The 22,998-nt window shown below is 48.7% G+C and overlaps 2 protein-coding genes across 2 annotated transcripts in view; one reads left to right on the top strand and one right to left on the bottom strand.

Moving 5' to 3' along the window:
* LOC105564074 overlaps window positions 1–22,698 on the bottom strand; it is a 32,032-nt gene extending 9,334 nt beyond the window's left edge. Inside the window, exons 1-17 of the mRNA XM_012016174.1 lie at window positions 21,638–22,698; window positions 21,118–21,405; window positions 18,906–20,657; window positions 12,114–12,278; window positions 11,242–11,427; window positions 10,967–11,143; window positions 10,393–10,558; window positions 9,662–9,773; window positions 9,445–9,571; window positions 8,205–8,256; window positions 7,944–8,116; window positions 7,481–7,668; window positions 7,252–7,396; window positions 6,465–6,631; window positions 6,225–6,381; window positions 5,653–5,867; window positions 520–638 (exon numbers count right to left, since the gene is read on the bottom strand). Coding sequence (XP_011871564.1) covers window positions 520–638; window positions 5,653–5,867; window positions 6,225–6,381; window positions 6,465–6,631; window positions 7,252–7,396; window positions 7,481–7,668; window positions 7,944–8,116; window positions 8,205–8,256; window positions 9,445–9,571; window positions 9,662–9,773; window positions 10,393–10,558; window positions 10,967–11,143; window positions 11,242–11,427; window positions 12,114–12,278; window positions 18,906–20,657; window positions 21,118–21,405; window positions 21,638–21,886 — 4,438 coding nt within the window. The 5' untranslated portion in view covers window positions 21,887–22,698. The remainder of the gene's footprint in view (window positions 1–519; window positions 639–5,652; window positions 5,868–6,224; window positions 6,382–6,464; window positions 6,632–7,251; window positions 7,397–7,480; window positions 7,669–7,943; window positions 8,117–8,204; window positions 8,257–9,444; window positions 9,572–9,661; window positions 9,774–10,392; window positions 10,559–10,966; window positions 11,144–11,241; window positions 11,428–12,113; window positions 12,279–18,905; window positions 20,658–21,117; window positions 21,406–21,637) is intronic.
* LOC105563943 (carbohydrate sulfotransferase 8-like) lies at window positions 13,478–18,822 on the top strand. Its single transcript, XM_012015956.1, has 5 exons — window positions 13,478–16,311; window positions 16,379–16,527; window positions 16,639–16,970; window positions 17,282–17,481; window positions 17,780–18,822. Exons 1-5 carry the CDS (start codon window positions 16,162–16,164, stop codon window positions 18,008–18,010), a joined length of 1,062 nt encoding a protein of 353 aa, XP_011871346.1. The 5' UTR covers window positions 13,478–16,161; the 3' UTR covers window positions 18,011–18,822.
* Window positions 22,699–22,998: the final 300 nt, after the last annotated feature.

Below are 22,998 nucleotides of genomic sequence, written 5' to 3'. Positions count from 1 at the left end.
TAAGTTCTATATGCATGCACAACGACGAGGTGAAGAACCTCTCGTTCCATTTCGCCGTGTTCCCAGTCGCGCGCTTTGGCCGCGGGATTTGGGGTCTATTGTCGCATTTAATTTATCGTTTTCGGTATCTTTGAGTAACGCTGAGATCGCGAATTCTTTCGGCACTGCGCGCGACGTTCCGACGTGCGAGATGTGCGATTCGGTGTCCATCATATTTATTAATCAAGACAACGGTCGTGGAGCAGTGTTAGGGCCTGAGCAGAATGGCCGTCTTGTATTCTTAAGACACAAGACAGTTATTGTGCGTTGCTTTAAGACAAAGATTGAACACATAAAACGTTGCCTTAACAGTACAAGACAGCCATTCTGCTCAGACCCTTTATCCTTTGTTAATAATATTTGTAATTTAATTGAAAGTAAAGGACGCAACTCGATTAAACGTTGCCAAAAAAATTAAATTGAAAACATTGGCGTCCTGCTGTCGCGGCGAACGCTTTTGGGCAGGGCGGGCTTGCGTACCTTGGTATCGCGATTCCTCCTTGTTCGAGCCCTGCACGTGGTAGCCCTTCGCCTCGGGCGAGAAGTGACGTCTGTTCCGCGAGTTGTACTCCTCCTCGTTCACCGTCGTCGCCTTATCACTGCAAGAGACGTGAAACTGGAAATCGACTCGGAAGTAATTTCGCATGCGAGCGCGTCAATATTTAATTTAATGCAACGACAGGACTGCCATGCAAAACGACAGTTTCACGCGAGCTTTAGTTGCACATCCGCATTTGCAACCTGAAACACGTCGGCATTCCGGAAATAGACGCGCGGCAAATAAAACGGGCGAGTATCATGTGAGGCTAACGTTCTCATGGACGTGTATTCATGCAGGATAACGAGCTTTCGTAGCTTTCACTAGTGCGCACTAAGGCCGGTGTTCATAGAGACCGTGTAATCAGAGACTGGCCGTAAGACTTCGTCAAATTCCTGCGAGTGAGAGAGAAATATAGACTATCTCGCTATTCTACGATCGTAGAATCATAGAATCGCAGGAATTTGACGAACTCTTATGGCCAGTCTCTGATTATAGGGGCTCTAGGTATTCGTAGTCGATCCTTACTTCAAAACCATCTTAAGTGTCGTCTTAAGAGGCTAATACGGCTCTGTGATTGATTCAAAACACATTAAGAGTACACTTAAGACGATTTTAAATACAGGATTATGAATACCGGCCTGAGACTTGTTCACAGTCAACTCTTCTATTTAAGGATCGTCTTAAATACTTTTTGAAGTACTTCTTAGCCAGTAAAATGACCCGCGTGGCATTCGCGCGGATAATGTTTTTGGCTAAACAGTTTTTGGACGCGTACTCGAGATGACCGTAAATATCAGAGTAGACTCTGAACAAGCCTCGGTGTGCACCCAGTGCGCACGAGTGCAAGGTGCCGAATTCGCTACGACGCGCCCGCTGGTCATCAAATTCAACCGGTCGATTTTCTGCTCGAGCTCGATGAGCTCCTTTCGAAATTAGGGGCTTTTTCAACGACATTTCGTGGGCTTGAACGTCAGGCGTTATTTCACGTTCTTCGCGACTCACGCCGCCTCTCTTTCCCTTTCGATCGATATCGTATCCATTTTCCTCTCATGAAGAATAGAGCATTACGTCCATCGGCAGCGCTTTCGCGGCTTCCAATATTAATCGACTGTTACACGTCTCATGCATTACGAATGCCGCGCTCTATATCTCTCATCCCCCTTGAGCGAATTCGATCCGCGATGGTCAACGTACACCGTGCCGCTGTTTCGGTTCAACCTCAAGGCGATGACCGGCGTCGTCGCCGTGGTGATGATGGTCGAGACGGACGCGCTGCCGTCCCCGTCGCTGTCGCGGCCGACGCCGACCGACTTCCTGCACCGGAAGACGCACGGGCAGCAAAGCAGGACGGCGTTGGCGAACGTGTGCCCGGCGGGCCTGCTCGCCGGCCGCATCTCGCCGGTGACGGCGCCGTTCTCCTCCTTCATCTCGATCGGCTTCGCGCAGGACTTGAAGATCATCCCGCGACGCCCCGTCGACGGTGCCGCTCGAGAGTTCTCGGTCGCGGCCGCGAAACGCGCTTCGTCTCACCCGACAGACTGACCCCCGGGGTCGGCGAGCGCGACGTCATGGCTCGAGCGACTTGTTGCTGTCCTGTACCATGATCGTGCGCCCCTCTCGCGGATTTACGAGGACCACCCTCCGTCTTTTCGTACGAAGAGGATCAACGCTCTCTTGTCGCAGAAAGTTTCGCCGCCCTGGACGACACTCCGCGCCAAATTCTATCGCATCGGCGCTTCTTTTCAACTCGATCTCTTCGTCCCGGAGTCTTTTTGATCTTTTCTTTAATTTTGTTTTACGTTTTATTTGATTCAGCGGGGCAGGCACATTAACATTGTACAGCGTGACGAGATGATACGGGTGGAAAAGGTTAAATGTTGCCCCGTCCCGACCTTTCGCAGTCGTTAGAAGCGGCGGAAGGAAATAAGTGCGCGAGCCCCGAAGAATCAATCGATACTAATGACAATTTCAAGCACCGGCGAACGCTTCTACCACCGAATATCGCCCCGTGCGTCGGCGACGTGTGTGCGAGATCGATGCGTCGGAATGTCCGAACTGCGAAACGCGCGCAGAAACGCGAGAGATCGAGCCGCAGATTAGTTATCGATCAGGTGTCCAGGAGGTTCGTGTCTCGAAAACGCGCGACCTTACGCCCGTCCTGCCTGCGTATCCACTCGGCCATTCCGCGTAGTGTTTCACTCGCCCCGGCGTTTCCCATCCCAGCTCCTTTCCGATTCGATATTTAATTTAGTTAAATTTGTTTTCTTTTTACGTGTCACTTTTTACGCGATCTTACGACACGCCGTGCGGCCCGGGAGTCGCGTCGGGTCGCCACGCTATTCCGCGAATCGGTCGAATTCGCAATTATCCTACGACTGTCGCGTGCGGCACGTCGAACTAGCGACGATTCGATCGAGATGTCGCAATTGCCCGTCGCGCCGTTCCATCCGCAGGCGGATAACTTTTCAAGGGCGGGCCTTGCGTAAGAGCCGCGGCCGCGCGAAATCCACGTGTCGTTCACGAATACACGCGGCGCGTAGCACTCGCGGCCATTCGATTTAAATGACAGAGGTCGACGACACTCGCGCGTAACGTCGAGCGGGCGCGACTGGCTGCTGGTCCCCGTGTCCCCTCGCGGTGAGCCCCGTGCGTGGAGCGAGACGAGACGGCGAGGACCACGCTCGACGGCGAGGAGGCATGCTTGATCGGCGAGGGACACGCGCTCGTAACAATCGACGACGTACGCACGACTGTGGCACGTAGTGGAGACGGTGAGCGTCCCGACGCTGACCGCTGCCACCGCCACCCCCACGTCGTCCCTTCCCCGTGTCCGTTCGCTCCTCCCTCCTGCTTCTTTTTAACCGCGAAGGAAAGGGCGAGGGTACGGACGAAAAAGCGTGATACGCGATTTCTCTATTGGGAAAAGAGTACAGGGGTGCGAGGGGTATAAGAGATTGTGCGGACCAATGAAGGGTGCGGAGTGAATAAGGAAGCTGAGCGGTTGTAACGTAAACGCGAATGTTCAGTTTGGATAAACTGCGACGAGGCTCGCGAATCTTCTTGTCCGTCGAGGGCATTTTCTGCCGTTTCTGAGACGCGGACACCACGAGCTTTCGAGGGTCCCCCCTCCTCGCGAGACCTGTAAACCAGGCTGACCATAACTCACCCTTCTCCCCTTACGCGGTCACGAAAGAAGGGTTGCCAGAGTCATGCGATCCGAGCGAAACGCGGTTAAAGGGGGTTGAAGCAGATGCCAACCGCATTTGTCGCTCCAAGTTCTTTACGACCACGAGGAGATGGCGGTGATGTTGAAAATTAATTGCATTAAAAACTCCACCTCGTTGATACGCGAAGGGCAAAGCTATTCACAATTAATTCTCGGTGGGAATTGATTTTAATTGCCGGCACGCGAAAATCCCCGATCGCCTCATCGGCTTAGTCATGCAATTTCTCTCGTGAAAAATCGATGCGGCATTTCGAAGAAGTCAACGCGCAGTGAATCAGAGGCCACGCATCTCGGAAAATTTCTTCCTTTTCCTTCGGTTCTTGGAAAAACTTTCCTTCATTTTTCTGTGAGAACTCGATATAGAGGAAATTTTTTTTTTTCCTTTGTACAACGGAAATCCTTTCCATTTTTCTGTGAGAACTCGATATTGAGGAAAATTTCTTTTTGTGCTTTGTTCCACGGAAAGACATTCCTTCATTTCTCTGTGAGAACTCGATATTGAGATTTGTCGCGATTTACGCACAAAGTGTCTTCAACGTTATAACACTCCGGGATATTGAACAGCGATCAGCTGGCTGCGTGCCGGCTTAGACGTAAAATATTCAACGAGGAGGAATGGACGATAGCGCGAAAGCGTTTCGACAATCTACAATAGTCCCGCATGTTGTAACACGCTATGCACGCAGCGCCCGCGTCGTTTAATGCCCGTTGCACTCCCGGGCGCTGCGAAGATTTCGAGTTGTACAATTTCTGCACGGAAAGACGAAACGACCGAGGCATTTTTTCTATCGTGCGGCACGCGCGCCTTTCTTCGTCGCCTCCCCCTTTTTTAATTTTATCGATTAGTCGATTTGAGCGGTCGAAGTTAGTCCGCTCGCGACACGGCGGCACGCGGGGGCCCGCGAGTTAAATGTTAGGCCGCAATTCTCCTGCGATCTCGATGGGATAACGGAACGGAAAAGTCGCGCACTTGTATAAATTTAGAGCCGATCGGAGTTATATCGGTTGTAAAAATCGCCGGCATGCGAGGTGATTTTCACCGACCTAAAATCCGGCCGCTCTATCGGCGATTTGGATCTTGCTACACGAGCTAAGTGTGTTGAGAATAATGTGTGTCACGCGGGAAGATCGAGATTAAGCGAAATACGAGGTCGCGCACCTCGCGCTATTAAGATCGGCCATTACGGCTTAAGCTATCATCTTAGACGTGCGATAGCTTGAAAGCTGCCAGTGTGTCACCCAATAATTCTGTTCCTTCAACCGCGCAAGTCATTGCAGGTGGCATCTTAGAAACCTATCCATTTACTTGGAATTTATTTATAAGCAACGTCAGTATTTTCTTGATCGTATCTGGCATTTTTAGTAATACCGAAAATTTATTGCGAACAATTTTACCTCAGCCAGCGTTTGAACCTGGACTCCCCCACACTCTAGGCGGGCGTCTCAAAAATGTTCAAACCCTGGCCGAGGTAAAATTGTTCGCAAGAAATTTTCTGTACTATTAAAAATGCCAGATATGTTTAAGAAAACGCTGACGTTGTTAATTGCTGCTGGCGACATTGAAAAATATTCTTATCAGTTTATTTATGAAGCCCAAATTCGTCGCCGACGTCTCGTGGGCGACGTTTACGCATATCATTTCGCGTGATCGATACCCCGGTATCTCGCTCATAAGTTTATTTTAAGACCGTAATCGATCCTGTCTGGGATTGCTGGAGCGTGTAAGAAAAAAAAACAACACAGAAATAAATAAAGCGAAAGAGAAGAGGAGAGAAAAATTCGGCCAACGGTCGCGCGCCGACGCAATTTTATTTCGAACGTTCAACTTGGCGGAGCGAGAACTCACATGTCGTACATCGACGAGGCGTGAAATCTGTTGGAAGCCAGCTTGACGAAGTGCCGCGATCGGTGGAGCTGCGACGGGGATAACGAGCGCAGCCTCCTGCGATAAGGATTGGCGAAGCTTTCCGAAAAGGGACGCCCGTTCTCCTGCGGATCCGACGAGATCAGTTCCATCTCGGACCTCGGCTGCGCCGCGTCCTTCGCCCTGCGATCCTTGAGCTGCGACGATAAATCAATGTTGAAAAATACTCAGAACTTCTAAATTCAGAATTAATTCAGATTTGTTCAGCTTCTATGAGGAGTTGCCTTATTTCAAAGACACTGATATTTTCTTTCAACTATATGCCTTCTTCGATTTATCGTCTCTCCAAGTGAATATTCACTGTTTCCAGTGATAATCCACCGATTGACTTTTAGAGAGAAATTTACAGGAACGAAAAATTCTCAAAAATCTTGGACATATTCGGGTTTAAAGGGTCGTGTCTTAGAATCTCAGTAGGTTCACGTTTCAAAACTCCGATGGAATTTAACAATCGTAAGTTTAAAGGAAACGGAACGTTAGGACGATTTACTTACCCGGTACGTTGCGTTCCTGTCGTTATCCGCAGATACTTGCGGTCTCAGATTCTGAGAGTCTTGGTACATGCGGGTCGATGGACTCGGAGCGGTTCGTAACGGCCGATACGCACTTCCATCCATGAGTTTCCTTTGGCGCTCCTGAATCGCGTTGTATCTGCAAAGGTCAGTTACGTGAATGTAGGATTCGTCCGAAAAAATATTTGCCCCGACCAGAAACATTGCTTCCAGAAGACTCACGTCTCGACGAGCGTTGGTTGCTGCATGTTTCTGGACGACGAACGTCGACGTCCTCCCGCGCAGTTCGAGCTTCCGTTCTTGTCCGTAAATTTGTCGGCGTCCACGAATCTGCCGTAACTGTGCGAATTGTCATCCGAGAAGAACGCTTCTCTGCTTCCTACAATATCCTACAAAGCCATAAGCACAATTTGAATTTGTATTCTTACGACGCACAACCACAGACACCGGATCCAATGTAATTGCACTTCAATGTATCATGAAATAGGATCGATACAGCGCCAATCACATTTATTATAGAGAAAGGAATATTTTAAATGAAAAATTCTAAAATCTAGAATAAAATGGTAGTATGTATCGTCTTTCGTCGAATATCGCGGTGCCAACTTCGTGCGTTGTAAGACGGAGGGAAAATTTATTCTAAACGCAGGAATATATAAACGTACATCTAGATAAGTTACTCTCGTCTCAATATAGTAAGTCAATCTTTTTTATTCGATAGAGATGAATAAGAATTATTGATTTTATTTTGATATCGTCTTATTTTTACACTAAACGAGGCTGTGAGAAATATAAATGCCTCAAGAATATTTTGTTGTCTCGGTAACAGAAATCCTTTCTGAGGGTGCGGGATCGACTGTTGCAATTCAATTTTTAGCTTTAATAATTTAATATTAAAAGAGAAATCGGGACGTGTAAAAAGAAATAATTGCTTTAAAAAATTGTTATCCAAATTGCCAAGTCTTTATCGAAAGTTCGTCTACGAAGAACGAGAGTATATTTAGCTTACACTGTATTCTCTGTTCGATGTCCCGAAAGCCTTCGTGTAAGAGGACGGTCGGTAAGCGTTAGAATGCGAATCAAATGTCTGACTCAAAGTCTGACTCTCCTCTTGTTGAAAACGTTTTCGCCGTTGATATATAGCCGCGTACGACCTGTGCGCACAATTAACGCCACGTATTAATTTCATTCGAATTAAATTCGCGTTTTCTTATCGCGAAGTTACCAAGGGTGCTCACCCGACATTCTCCTGTCGCAAATTTATTCGATTTCTATTGCTGTCTAGCGCGTCCGTTGTTGGCTTCCGCGAATTGGAATTGACATGGTCCAGGTTGAGGGATTTTTCACGATTCTGCGACGTTATCTTGGGACGCTCGCGCGTCGACAATACGGGGATCCTGGATTCTCCTCTAAGAACAGTGTTTTCCTGTAAACATAAGTGATTCACTCAATTGTATTTGCTATGGATTTTAATTTCAAGCATTGAACTAAATGTCTAAATTATTAAGACAACAATCTGAAGTTTTTCATTCATTAATACCGATGTTGTCTCGACGATTCTATTTCAATTACACTGATCTTGATGACACAACGTCATATTTTTCCGTGTATTATGTTAACTATTTGTAATAATATAATTTTAACGGAAACTAAGCATCAGTGACCGGAAATAATTTTATGTTTCATATCTGAGGGTCTTGCCTTTTCTTTAGCAATTTCATTAACGTCTCTGCGACTTCGCGCTTTATGCTCGAAATTGTCAGAAATTTCTCTGTGCCCCTTAACGTCAGCCTCAACAAAATCGTACTGATTCGGCGGCGTGTAAAACGATCGCGGCTGCTCCTCCAGTCGTAAATTGGCATTTGAAGGCACTCCTGAAAAATTTGAGTTGTCTTTTCAAATCTTTGTTAGGTTTCATTAAGACTCGTCAGCTGGAACAGAATTTAGGAAAGATTGCATTACCTGCGTTCACGTTTCGTCCATTCAGTCCCTTGATCTCATTTTCATTGCCGTTCTGTAACAGAGAAGGATACTCGCTTAAATATGACATTGAGCCTGCATTAAATCGCGCGACACTCTAACCTGCGGTGTGTCTGAACGCGTGGCCTCTAAGCGCGACATAATCGTTACGAAATTTTACTTGTAGGCACGAACGCTCGTGTGTGAAAAATCAAAAATGAGAAATTGGAATAACCTATTATCCTGAGAACATTTTGCGTTTCATGTCGCGACACGCCATCGAGCTTGATTTAAAAAACAAACGAATTCTGCGTGCCGCCGACACAAGCCGTAAAATGTAAGATTTTTAGAGGCCCCCGGCGATCTTGTGAAACTCAACGGTCTTAAAGTATTTAAATTAAATATTCGTTGACGATATTAACCAAGACGCAAATGCAAATTGCGAAAATATGATGTTATTGAATCACGCAGAGACTTAGTCGCCGGGGTTCCGTGTTTAAAGCCCCTTACTCATAATTCACACTTGGGGAATACTTACGAACGTTCGCGGTGATATGCAAAATAGAAAGCTTCAGAGAAAAGATGTATTATTCTGTCCCCGCTTCCTACTTCGTTGTGTATTTGATATTTCGGCATTTGCAATGCAAAGCCGATATCTCGGTGCGTAACAATGACATTGGAAAAGTAACGCACGACGCAACGCGCCGTATTTAATGAGAAATCAATAATACTTCTCATGTAAAATTATATTATCAATGCGTCGGAGAATCGTGAATAATACGCCAATCTAGATAGTCTTTGTCGTAAGAATATAGAGGGAAAGTGCCCTATTATGAGATAGGATCCCGCCATGAATTTATTGCCTTCAGAGCGAAGTCTGTCTAGCGGTAAATTCAATTACACAATCTAACAATCAACAATTTCGAATAATAATTACGCCTTTAATCGACCATAACTGACAATGTGTATTTTACACGGAAAATTTATTGCGAAAAATATTACCTCTGCCAGGGTTTGAACCTGGAACCTCCCTACACTCGTGTAAATCGTTGCGAAAAGAGATTTGTGATTGAATTTGGGTATTGAAAACCTGCTATCTCATATTAGAAACAGACTTTATACATTTTGCATACACACGTGGCAAATGTATATGTGTTCTACCTAAATTCATATGGGAAAGCATCAGTGATTTCTAGCGTACATAGGCGAGAGAAGAAAATAGAAAATACGCGGCTCCACTTACGTTAATCTTCGAGGCCAGTATCTGCCAGGCCGTTGACTGCTCAGTCTTGGATTGCAGTCCGACACCCTGCGCGACCAGATTGGGTCTGTCTATCCATAGCCTTTCGCGGTTATTCAAGATGTCGTTTCTAAAATGACGCAACGTTTCAGGCAATTTTAGGCAAATACCTATATGTATATACCGAGTTTTCTCGCGTGATGATTCTCTGAGTTATTACCTGGATGCTCTTCCCTGTGCCGATCTGGACGTGGCAATAATCTGGCCTCTGGAACGCCCGGTTCCAGGCGAGACTGAACCGCTTCCCGCCACGATCCAATCGACGTCGGAGCCTATGAGAAATTGACGTCTCGTAAAAACTGAAGACACAGTTACAGTGAATACCCAGCAAACATGATCTTGACGTCAAAATGACGTCAAGTACATCACTCTCTAAAAGTCAGTCGGTGACTGTTCACTGTTTTCAGTGATAATCCACTGATTGACTTTTAGACAGCATGTTTGCTGGATATAACTAAGAATTCTTAACTGTAAAAATTCTAACTACACGTTTTCTTATATTTTGCCTCAAGTAGTACTTTGGCCTAACATTACTTTGTCGCGATTACATCTCGTTGACGCATAATACTTCGAATTATCTGTTGCTTTCGGTGTTTTTTATTGTCCGGAAAAGAGAAAGAAATTTAGCGCGTGCGAAGCGCGCGCTTTGTAATCTCTGGTTAACTAAAAATATCGATTACGCTCCGTGGTATTGTTACATTATACAATATCTTCGCATCACAGAATCTTTTCGTATTTCAAACTTTATCACGGATAATGATAGAGCGAAGTTTCCGTCGTAATAATGCAATTGCGGTGCAAGTCTCTTTGCCATGAGATTCGTGTTTTCTCGTGAGATTCTATCTGCGCGGGTGCATTATGCTTTGCTCGCTTATTCCCGGTTCTTATTACCAGTAGTGATCTGAACAGTCGATGAAATTTGCAAACCGTACACCACGAGACCATCGGCCGACACTAGGGGCAGTGACTTCCTAGCTAGCCGCGCTCTGATAGCGGCCACCATCGCCTCGACGTCGGGGCTTCCCTCGCCGGCCCGTCTGCCCGCTTCGAGAACCTCCTACGAATGAACCGAACGTTATTCCGCCCTCAGAATCCGAGGCTAAGGGGTCAGAGAACAATCCGTAAGCGCTTAAGGGCCTGAGCGCACAAATAATTGTCGTAGACGTACGTCGCATTCGTCGCGTTGCAAGGTGACATACGTCTACGACAATTAATTTGCGCATTGACTTCCGACTTGAGTCTTACGACAGAATCGTAAACGGTTACGACAATCTTTCTGCTCAGGCCCCAAGACTGTCTTAAGTCGTAGACGTAAGGCAAGGCAGGGAAAAACTCGTGAAACTCTATTGTATACGACTTGAGTTTTTCTCTGCCTTGCCTTTACGTCTACGACTTAAGGCATACTTAAGAGTTTACGGGCCGTTCTCTGCCATCCGTCTAACGTTCGAACTTAAGACAATTTTACCTCGGGATCGTAGATCTGCCCTAAAACAGCCAGGGTGTCGAGCGCGGCCTGGCGTACTCTACGCTTCCGATCCGCGACCATCGTCGCCACTCGGCCGGCCACGGTTTCCAGCTTGAACTCGGTGCTCGGGAACGTCACCAGCGAGAAGATCAGCAGCTGCAACGCATTCTCTCTCGTCTGCGCGAAAGAAGCGACGTTAACCGTTCGGTTCTCACGATAGAGTGATCTCGTAAATTCAAAATATAACCGTGATTTAATTAGCGCGCTTCGGTTACCTTGGCGTTTCTGGCGCTCAGACAATGAGGCTGCATCAGTTGTTCCAAGAGCAAGCTGGGCTTGAGCCGCAGCATCGCGACTCGAGCGAGCTGCGCCGCGGCTGGACCACCCTGTCTAGCCAGGCCCCAGGCCAGCTGTGGCAATTTCTTCCTCAGCGCGTTCTCCGAGACACCGGCTACCACCACCTGTAGTTTATGCGAAGCGTAGTTCCAGGAAAGTTGAACAACATAAGTGCTATACGCGTCATGAACCTTTGGTATTATAAAAAAAGTTAGGAAACGAGTTACAGAATTACTTCTCTTTCCGTCGCGCTAAAAGTGTCGTCTACGCAACTGTCGCGCGGGTGGGATTGTGGTATAGGTGTCCTTGCTGCCCGCGTTTAAAACTTATAACTCAAGTTCGAATGCTTCTAAGGCTGAGAATGCGGATGCGGGTATCGATAAAAGCTCCCAGGGATCTCGCGGTATCGAAACTTTCTTCAAAGGCCTCGCGTAGCGATTTCAAGAGCAAGAGAGCGATGCCGAACTCGCGTTGAAAGAAACTTTTCTCAGACGTCTAGACCGTATCGGGGGACGTCGAAGTTTACGACCTGACGACAATTACTGTCTCGTTTAATCGCGCGGGTTATATATCAAACGTCGTGAGGCTAGAATCTAAAAAAACCATAGATAACCCGAAGATAGGACTTTGGCAAATAATCTTTAGATCTCGTGACCAAATCATCTGCAAAAGTTCATCCCATTCGGAAGAGCAACCATACGTAACATAATAACAAGGCTCGCGCGGGCGGTTATTATCCGCTGGCGATGAATCAGCCGAGATCTCGGTGCGTTTAAGGGCGATCTTGAGGTGCGAGGAGTTACGAGCTCACCTTCGCTACCGCTAGGCCGGCGGCGGCCACCCGGCAGCTCCTTTCGCCGCCGAGCACCGCATGCAAGAGCGATCCTAATCGCGACTCTATCGCGATCAGCGCCGAGGACGTCCGCAGAGCCGACGCGACCCTCTCCAGGCCTCTGACACGCGCTCGCCAATCGTCCTGGAAAGGTGGCAACATGTCAGACGAAAGGATACTTGTGAGATCTCACCCGTACGGTTCAAACCTCCAAGGAACGCCTTGGGGACCTCTTTGTGCGTCCTAAAGACTTTAAGGGCCGGTTTCACAAACGTCGGTTAACTGGTAACCAGGGTTCAGTCGACTCCCTATCCTTTTCCATCTTCTTAAATAATAAGATAGAAAAACAATAGGCAGTTGACTGAACTCTGATTGTCAGTTGACCGACGTTTGTGAGAGAGTCTGGAAAAGTTGCTCGAGCAGGTCGGGGAAGCGTGATTGCGACTTAGAGTGATGAGACCCAGAAGGGAGGAATTATTTCCGTTGTTCTTCTAAAGAGGACAGGTGCTGTGTAAATACAAGAAGAAGTAGGCGTTTGTGAAACTGGCCCTAAGGCGTTTCTTGGAGGTTTGTGCTGCATGGGACGCGCCATACACCGTAACTGTCGTCCCTCTCTCGCGACCTTTAATCAGCTACACTTTGACCGACGTTGTCAGGTATCTGATCGCAAGAAAAAGAACTATGTTATTCTATTTTAATTTGCGTGAGAAGAAATTTCATATTTATGTAGCGAGGACTTCGATTTTTATCAGATAGAGAGAGAGCTTATATAATATTGCCGAAATAATTTACAAACGTAGGATCCTCGTCGGGAGAGAAGTTCTCGCGCCGCAGCAATGTCTGAGAAGTAAAGGTTTATTTTGTCGTAAAGGAGGATCGATTGGCTCATTCTTCTATCCGTGCGCAATCGTCTCGCGTGCACATGCAAATCTCCCAACAATTACACGTGATAAGAATAAGCCGCATTTATCCGGCTGTTCTCGGGATTAACTGGTCAAATACTTGAGTATCTAATCGCTAAAGGCCGCTTTAATCGCGCACGTGAGTCATCTCTAATCGCGGGTACGTCCTCGTGAGACGTAAACGCGCAATTTTCTTCCGCTTCGTCTTCCTAATGAGAATAAATCAGGGTAAGGGAATCGTGAGAGGCCCGATCGCGAAGTGAGCAGTGTCGCTGGGAATTCACGAGTCGGCATTATTGATCGTCGCAGCGGAACTGAACGCAATGCATCCGCATTCTCACCGTGCACCTCTATCGAGCTCTATAACCGCGGAATCGATATGAGCTTCGCATTAATTCTTCTTCTTTCTTTCTTTTTTTTTACATATTTCTCACGGTCGTGCGTGACTACCTCTCCGACTTCTTCGACGTTCTCGCCCGCGCCCCTCACGAGGACGAGAGCGTTTTCGAGCCGACGTGGCCGGGACCAGCGGCGAGTCCTAACAGCCGAGGCGTATTTACCCGGTACGTCTGCCCACTTGCGCCACGATGAATCAGAGAACAGTTTGAAAATTGCACTTACGGCCACGTCGGTGCAACGCGACGGGTACAATTGCCGCGGATTTGCATATACACGGGAATGACGCCTTCCTGGACCTGGACGCGACGCGGCACGCAACACGTGCCTAATTATTTTCTTGCGGCTTACCGCGCGCGTTTCCCCTCTCTTTTGCGCTCGTCCGCGGCATAACGATCCGCGCGGGGTAGATCTCCCCGTCGTTTTTCACCCGCGGAATATTCATACGGGCGGCTGATATCAGCCGCCTTTGGCGAGTATCGCGCGGCAATGCACAGACGTTCGCGCGCATAAACTCGGCTTTATTTTGCGCGTAAAAAAAAAAAGAGAAGCGCGGCGTTATTTATCGCGTTTTCCTCATAAATCAATTAGTGGAGGAAAGTTGCGGAGATTTTTCGCGTTCCTCGTAAACGTGTGGCGTTGAAATCGAACGAGAGCGCGAACGAACAGCTTGCTTCAATGAATCGAATGAGTACTCGACGGCGATGCTGTCCGCGCTTGTTGAAACGAGTTGTTTGTTCGTGCTTAGCTTGCGTTTTGTTCGACTCGACGTTACTCCGAAAAAAAAACCGCGCTTTCGCAATCTAATTGAGAAGATTAACGGCCACAGAACTGTCCTCCGAAGAAAGTCTTGACTGCAGAAATGAAAAATGTTCAGGTCGTGCAAATAGTGCGTAGTTGATCGCATTAATATATTAAATAATTTTGTAACTTTAGAATTTAGACTTTTATCTAAATGCCAATTCAATCGGGACATAAGCATTCTTGCTTCAAAAGCGACATTCGAGATGTTTTTCTTTAATTTTCAGTCAAGTTCCGTACTTGTGACATGTATTTTCTTAGCAATTTAAAAGGAGTGTAGATAAAACTTCTACATAAAAGGAAACTTAGAAAGTGACTTCAAAAACCATGGGCGCATCTAGCTTAATTTTGTCCAAGTTAAAGTTCTTTTTTTTTTGCTTTTAGAAAGCCTTTGCGTAGAGAGTCAACGGAGCATTTATATTTTCGTTTGGAAAAATCCTGCGTCTGTAATAATACAATCGCAAATTTAACTCCTAGGATAACTTAAAGAAATAGAAAGTGCAACTTAAAATTTTTATCGGGCGGAGAATCGACTCTACATTGGGCTCTAAGGCGCTGGTCTGGGTGAGATAGAGCCCGCAGGTGACATCGCGGATCAATTATGCAGCGTAATACGACGTTGCGAAAAGTCGAAGGAGCAGATGCATATGTATGCGCGCGTATACGTGTATACGTATTTCCTTTTTCTCGGGATTGCGGCAAACGACGTCCCACGGAAATCGATCGGTGGCATCGGTATTTATTTTCACAGGCCTCTTTTCACAGACGCGCGTCGACGAGGTCGCACGTGCATTCATAAAAAGGTCTAGTGCAGCGACCTTGATGTTACTCGCTGAATGAACATAAGGTGCACTTGCGACCGCGGTGATCGTTGCTGGAACTTTAATCATACAAATTGGTGGGGGGGAAGAAGGCTAATGCGAGCCAAACGCAGGTGATTGTGCGAAAGTGTCCAAGTTGGATCTTTTTATTGAATTTGTAATTTAATCAAACGTTTCGACCCATCTTCGGGTCATCCTCGGTGAGACAAAATGAAATCTAATAAAATCAAACAAAGACGAAGACGATGAAAGACGCATTGCAGTCAGCGTGTGCATTAATCTAAAGAATAGAGACGACTGCCAATAAATAAATTGAAGGGAAGAAGGCCAGTGCGAGCCAAACGCAGGTGATTGCGCGAAAGTGTCTGATATGGATATTTAATCATTAGCCCAGCAAGCTGTTTCTTTACATTTTAATCATCAGCTCTTTGAAATCGACTTTCTCGCGGTGATAAATTCGTCGCTTCGATCGAGCGCTAGTGGAATCGAGGATTCATCCTCGTATCGGCGCGAGGTCTCTATCGGTACGATGCACCGTTTGGACAGCTGTGCTAACGGAATTAGTATGCTAGAGCGAACCTGGGATTCTTCGGCCGTGACGTTCCCCACTCGAGCTTCAGGAGTGGATTCATTCGCCGGACCGATTTACCTACTCTAATTGTTCAAGCAAAACGATGTAAAAGGGTTTTGTAGAGGAAAAATCGAACACGCAGCTACACGTGTATAATTTTGGCAACGCTTTCAACGTCCACGATCAACGTTGGCTATCGCGAGACATTTAAGGAACCGATACGGTTCGTCGTGCGAAGCAACGGATTCAGTACGAACCAGCGAAATTGTACAAGTCATAAGAAATGATGGATTGTAACAGTACTTTTGTTGCAATCCTTTGGTACCGAGCCGAGTGCTTGGGGCTGGCAGTACCTTAGACCCATCACTGTCGGCGAACGGTGCACGAAACCGGTCAGTCAGTGCTAGAAGGCGGGGAGAATGTTCGTCCCGCGGGTTTTAGAAACTTCCGCCGTTGACGGTCCTGACAAGACGCGAGCGGAGGAGACGCCAGGCGATACACACGCGGGCCCGTGAATCGCGTCTCCGCCGGCGATCATGTCGCGGCAGCGGAAACGCGCACTCCTGCGGATACTTCAAGTCGTCGTCTGCCTCGGTGTCGTGTCCTTGACACTGAAGCTGTCCCTCGCCGTTATCGGCGACGAGAGCAGGCCCCTACCCGCCGACGATGATCTGAGAAAGCTGATGGTGAGTCACGATTGCCCGTTCTCAAATCTCAAGGTGATCGAGTATGACTCCGGAACGTTTGTCTCAGCTCGAGGCCGAGGCGGACAACACGCGGCGATCACTGAACGTCGAGAGAGTGTGCAAAAAGTATAACTTGGGATTTTACCGAAAGCTCGCCGACGACTCGCCGTTCAAGCACCCGCCCGCGCCGCAGTACGCCGTCTTCTACATGGACAGGTTCGTAAGAAAAAAAAAAGGGAAGAGAAACACTTCGACTGTTAACGATCGCTGAGGAGCTCCGCGTCCCCAAGATGACAATTGATTCTCCCTGGTACAATTCCTGCGCAGAGTACACAACATATCGTACTGTCCGGTGTACAAAGCCGGCACCACGACCTGGCTCTACAATCTCTGCCTGCTGATGAACGTGCCCGAGGAGGCGCTAAACAACGGCAGGGAGCAGCTGTCGACCGTCGCCAGGAGAGCGATGCCGGAGCTCGAGTATCCCGAGGCCGATCGCGTTTTAAATACGAGCAGAAGGCTGCTGGTCGTGCGGCATCCGTTCGAGAGGCTGCTGAGCGCCTATCGCGACAAACTGGAGAACTCGGTCGCCGGACGGGAACACGGGACGCTTCACTTCTACCGCAAGCACGGGGCCAAAATCGTGCGGAAGTATCGCAGTAAGTCGCGGGCAGCAGAGGTGGCGGACGTGCCGATTAGAAATCTCTTTGCCCGCCTCGCGTGATAACGAATTTAAATTTGCGCGATTAAGCTCTGAAGCTTTACGAGAGCACGTCGAACGCAGTTGAATTATATGGCCCGTATTCTGAACCCTCTTTTTAATCGACAAAAGCGCCTCTGAAAGTGGCCGATAAGTCTTCCGATTGGCTGCGAGCCACTTTTGGAGGCGCTCTTGTCGATAAGGGAAGATTCAGAAGACGAGCCTGCGAGAAGAGAAGAAGAACGGCGACGGATTCGGTGAACTTTTCAGAGAAAAATTTCACGGAGCCACGACCGGATCAGGTGATCCGACGTGAGGGTGTACCGCCGCCGGCGGGGGTGGAACCGACCTTCCGAGAGTTCGTCGATTATATGATCGACATTGACCTAGGCAGTTACGGCGACGATCACTGGATGCCATATTATCTTTTCTGCACACCGTGCCTCGTCAAGTACGACATTATTGCGAAGGTATCGAGAAAATCCGGAGCCGCTGATTGTCACAACGTTTCCTGACGTTTCGCGTTAAATGCACAGACTTCTATGATACTAAGATCGCTACCTTCGAGCTGAACGGTGAGGCAACCCGGTGAGAAATGACTCGTCGAGACGACGTCGAATCGACATCAATTGACGAGGCATTTCTTGCTGCGAAGAGTTTTGCCGTGTTAAATACCTCGGAAACGTTAGATCCGCATTGAAATTTCTGGCGAAATATCACATCGGCGATCGTTTTGGAGCCTCTCGAGCGTGTCAATTAATTTTGCAGGTGGAATCGCTGTGGCGAGATCAAGTGTACGCGATCAATAAGTTAGGATTGCAGAGCAGGATCAAACCCAGATGGAGGCACAGCAGTGGTTACTCTAACGCTTCCAGGATATACTTCAGCCAGTTGAACCGTGCGATGGTGCGGAGATTGTACGAGAAACTCAGGCTGGACTTTGAGTTATTCGACTATTCGCCCGACGTTTATTACGAATACGCCACGTCTATCGATTAATTAAAACCGAGCGTAACGAGCTCCGCGTCCGTCAGGGGCGCAATTCTGCAATAATACGTTTATCTCGAACAGCGACGTGAACCATCGCCCGGGTGGTACAAACTGACGTTACTTGCAAATGACCAGCTTTTGACAATCGCGACGATGCAGAGAACGGGCCTCGTTCATGAGGGTTTTTTTTCTTTTTAAAAGAGCGAAAGATACGTTAAGCCCGTACACGCGCGCACACGTAATCCTGATAATTGATGGAGCTTAAATCACGTTACGTCACGCGACGAACTTTTGTCGACGACGAAAATCGATCGACCTACTTCTCACCGTACCTAATGTATCGGACCGGCGGTTTGTCCTAAAGTCAAGGGTCCTCGGGTGAACGCGTTAATCGCCAATCGCGGCAACCCGCGAAGCAGGGCATTACCCTGCTAACACGCGGCGGGGAACGGTGCCGATTGAATCTCACGCGAATTTCCACGGAGTCACAGCCAACGTGAATTTCTTCAAAGGAACGTCATAATTTTTCCCCCAACTGTGATACGCTGAAGTTAAGGACTCAATTGAAATTGGCTGGATTAGTTCGTAGCCTCGGGGATTAACCCCTTCGCGACTCGAATCGAACCTGCGTCCCATATAATCCGACGCGAAATATTAATACCATTTTTAATTAGTTTAATCTAACGTTAGTACATACCGTTCGGGGAATTTTAAGGGATGATACCAAGAATATAGTTTACTGTTCGTAAACTTCGAGGATCGCGCGCGCAAAGTGTTGCATTTATCAGGGGACGCGTTTGCGCCAAGTTTTTCTTTACGAGAAAATTCATGATTGCATGTATAATAATCGCGCGCATGAAATACCTGGTGTATTTATTAGCCCCGGAAATGTCCGACCTCTCACCTTGTTGTGCAGGTCGTCCAGCACCTCCTGGCCGACCAACCCCAATTCCTCCCAGCTGGGCTCCTGCGGTTTACCCTCGCCCTCGCTGCTGCTACAAGTGACACTTCCGTTCCCCTCCGACGCGTTTCCCTCCTTCCTGTCATGCTGATTGCGCCATTCTTTTCGTCCCTCGCCGTCGCCGTATTTCACGACGGTCACTGCACGATCGTCCGCAATCATGCCGAAGGTACGCACGTCCCGTTCGTCGTCGTCGTCGTCGTCGTCGATCAAGTCGGCGCCGATCAGACGATCCGCTCGCGTATTGCACTCGTTAACCGGCGACCCGAACGGGAAACTGTTGGACCTGCGAGAGAAGCTGTTTACCGACGGCTTCTGCTCGTTCAAACATCCCTTTTCCACCTCGAAGCCATCGTCCTTCTCTCGGGGTGTCTTCTTCCGTTCTGGACTCGATGACTTTATCGCTGTGTAATTCCTTTCTTGCCCCGAGGAGGCGTCAGGAACATCGCCTCTGCTCGAGTCAATCGTGCCCGCGTGATTGTTTTTCTCAAGGACCGCTTGCTCCCCTTTGTTCTTCGGGGCATCTGTCGCTGCAACCTGTGCCGACTTAGACGCGTCGCTTTCGCCCTGGCTCTTTGATAGCCTATGTTCGTTGCTTGCCGAGGGTGGAGCAGCCTGAACTAACGTGACCTCTTCCTTCGGCGATATTTCGTCACCTTCTTGCGAGCTACTGATTACGCGAGCAACTTCAGTTTCAGGGATCGCCTCGCCGCTTCTTCGAACTTTCTTCGCGTTCTTGGTCTCCTCCGGTGTCGAACTGATGAGGATGAGAGGGCTGCTCGTCCTCGACAGGATGCTCTTCTTGGGGCTCAGCTGCGCGTTGTGCGTGTACTCTCTCTTGGGACTGCTGGACGCCGACCTGGAAGCTCTCTTCGATCCCCGCTTCTCCGCGTGAGGACTGCACGGCTGCGACGACGGCCGTCTTCTCGTCGTTTCCGGCATCTTGGTGGCCGGCGACACCGGAACCGGGATCCTCGTCTTGGGCGTCACCTCGAGCGACTCCGTCTCGTCGCTGTCGGGCGTCCTCAGCTTGACGATCTCGCCGCCGAAGTGGACGCGTCTGGGTGTCTTGCGTTTGTCGGCGGACGACGGATCCTCGTCGATGCCGTTGTTCGCATTGTTACCGGCCTCGCTGTCGTCGTCCTTCTCCTCCAGGATCGTCATCGTGATGGCCGTCTCCTCGTTGAACTTGATCTCGGTTTCCAGAACGACTCTCGCCGGTGGTATCGCGCCGCCGGCGCTCGGCGTCTCGTCCTCCTCCTCGGCGATGCCGGAAGTATCGCTGTCGCTGTCCCAGGATTTGTCGAACGCGCGTTCCTTCGCGTCGGCCTTCATGATGTCCTGCGCGCGGTTCTTCTCCTGCTTCCTCTTGCTCGGCTTGATGTTGTAGATTTTGGAGAGCACGTCGATGTTCTTCTTAAACTTGTCGTCGTAATCTTCCAGGTAGCTCTCGAATTCTTCCTCGCCGACTGCGTCGCGGATCTTCATGAGAGACTTCAGAACGGCCTCCTGATGTGGCACCTGGACCAATCGCGAGGCGAAAGCGATGGTGGCGTCCTTGAGGACCTGCGCCGTCGGAGGTGGACTGTTAGAGGACGGAAAGAGCAGCAGAGGTGCGCTCAGGATTACGCCCGTCGTCACGTTTGTCTGAAACGGATTATGGGCGTCCGGGCGATTCAGGCCGTCGTGAAGGATCTGGAATAAATGAAAGCACCGCTTGACTGTTATCTTCGTAAAAATTAAATGTCCGCGGGAAATCTCTAGAAACGTGCATAGCATTTCGACTTGGATTTAGAAGCATTGCGCTAGAAAATTCATAAAAAAAGCATTGTAATGCTATGAGAAAATTTCTCGTCAAATTTCCCGTTAATTAAGAAATAAGGGAACTTTTTAGATTCAGAATAGATGTAGATTTAATGAGGAGCTACACGGCACGAAAATCGTGCAATCGTGGGACAACGTGGCATTTTAAACAACTTCATCAGAGTTTTCTGAAATGGTACCGTACATTTTACTAGTAAAACTTTAGAAAACTCTCATCAAGTTCTTCAAAACGCCATGTTGTCCTACGATTACCTAATTTTCCGGATAATTTTTAAGGGAAGATTCTCTCCGCGTACAGGCCAAGAGAAACTAAAAGATTGCAAACGTTTACGTTTTTGACCATGTTCTCTCTGTTCGGGGTGTGAACCAAGTAGACCCGTAGCGTGTCCAGCGCGCCCTTACGAACCGCCGGCGCTGGATGTCCCAAATTATTGATCAGCTCCGGCACCACCGGTTGCATGACCTTGTCAACGACTTCGACGTTCAGCGTCGGCAGAACGTCCATCAGCACCCGCAGGGCGTGTTGCCGCACCTCCCATTCCGGATCCCGAAGTCTCTCGGAGATCTCGACGAAGGTGGCCTGCGTGTCGACCTCGGACGGGAATCTACGCGTACGCACCTGGATCAGAAATGACGAGCTCGTCAAAACTCACCCGCGTTTACAAAAAGGAAAGCCAGCAGGCCATAGAAATCCACGGCATATGGAAAAGCTCTTCCCGTGCGTGCGCACGGAGAAAATTTTCTCTCAAAATTTACCCTGAAAATCACGTAATCGTGGGACAATGTGGCATTATGAAGAACTTCATAATGTAATGTAAATTCGACGAGAAAATTCTCTCCGCGGGGCGTACCACGTGTTCCCAAAGAGGCGTCAGCTGTATCGTCTGTCCGGACGGCGGAGCGGACATCATCCTGCGCCGCGGCTGGTGACGATGACGGCTACCTCGCCGCGCGGACGAGCCGTTGCCCTCCGCTAAGGTCGGCCTGGGGTCGTAGCTCGACGGCGGTCGAGCGACGGGAAGCGGCGCGGGGTCTTCCTGGGGCTGCGGCGGCCCCGCATCTGTCGATCCTGTCATAGATGACGACAGGCAGCCGGACATATCCCCCTACGTCTCGTCCCTCGGGAACCACCGATTGTCCGTCATCATCTCCCGCGAAACCGGCCCCTCACCGCTCATCGATGGTCCCAGCGGCATATATCTATTATACATGCGCTACGCTGAAGTAAAACTGCATCAAGTCGCACGAAATTGACGTACTCTCGCCTTTACCTTTGAACTTTAAAAGATTAATATTCGCGCTCCCCTCCGCCGCATATCTTCCTGCGCAGATTTACGTGTCGCGAGAAAAAAGAAACACGTCGCCGGCAGGAAGGTCTTTCTAAAATTATTAGAGGAGGAAAAAGGGGTTGATAGCGTAATGGTATAAATAGCGATATCTTCAGGGAAAGGTGAATCGATCCCTTTATTACAAAGTTAACTAACTGAGATTGTAAAGACCGGATGTGCTGACATAAGCGTATGCCAATTTAACGATCGACACGTAATGCCGAGGTTTCCACGGCTTAAAAATTGCAGCGAATGCGCGGTCCCAGTCGCGGGGTGGCCCTCACTGGCGATTTAAAGGGCGAAACGTGAAATCACGAAATGGATAAAATCTACCTAATCCACCGAAGCGCTCCACCCCCGTCGCGTTTGCAGGTATATTGGATTGTGACGTCGAAGAGAAGCCGCGCCGATGGCGGGACATGCAACTCGCATCTACGTGCGCCTCGGTTTAATGTTGTATTCGATATTACTCGAATGAGAGAAGCCGAGTTACTTCCGAACGTCAAGTCACCCCGCAAGTCTCACTGCCCTCACGACTTCTCTCCGGCATCGTCGGCGAATGATTGACGTTTGCTTTGCTTCCGGGGTGTACGAGGCGCGATTGACGTTGCAAAGACAGCTGTCGCTGTCAAAGAGGACGTCAGCATACGCTGCGGACGAGTGGCATCGCTCCCGAGTTGAATTGCATATATTTCAGGAACGCGGTTGTCTCGTGAATAAGGAAAACCAGTCAAAACACACGTCGGATCGCGCGCGTCTCCCGCCCACTTTGCCTCTCGTACTTACCCAAGGAGACAAGTCAAGATGACGTCAACTTGATGTTATATTAATCAAGCTTTATAGTCGATATTAACCGGCCAGTGTTTTAATACAGAAAAGTTGTT

This window comes from Vollenhovia emeryi, unplaced genomic scaffold (genome assembly GCF_000949405.1).
Source record: "Vollenhovia emeryi isolate VEMERY1.0 unplaced genomic scaffold, V.emery_V1.0 DF939169.1, whole genome shotgun sequence".
NCBI lineage: Eukaryota > Metazoa > Arthropoda > Insecta > Hymenoptera > Formicidae > Vollenhovia > Vollenhovia emeryi.
Note: the sequence above shows the minus strand (reverse complement) of the source record. Positions and strands in the feature narration are given on the sequence as shown.

What these genes read in the sequence shown, in the direction of transcription:
- LOC105563943 (XM_012015956.1), top strand. Translation starts at nt 16,162, where the DNA reads ATGTCGCGGCAGCGGAAACGCGCACTCCTGCGGATACTTCAAGTCGTC. An exon ending in ATGATCTGAGAAAGCTGATG is followed by an intron (nt 16,312 to 16,378) that starts GTGAGTCACGAT and finishes CGTTTGTCTCAG; the next exon opens with CTCGAGGCCGAGGCGGACAA. An exon ending in GCCGTCTTCTACATGGACAG is followed by an intron (nt 16,528 to 16,638) that starts GTTCGTAAGAAA and finishes ATTCCTGCGCAG; the next exon opens with AGTACACAACATATCGTACT.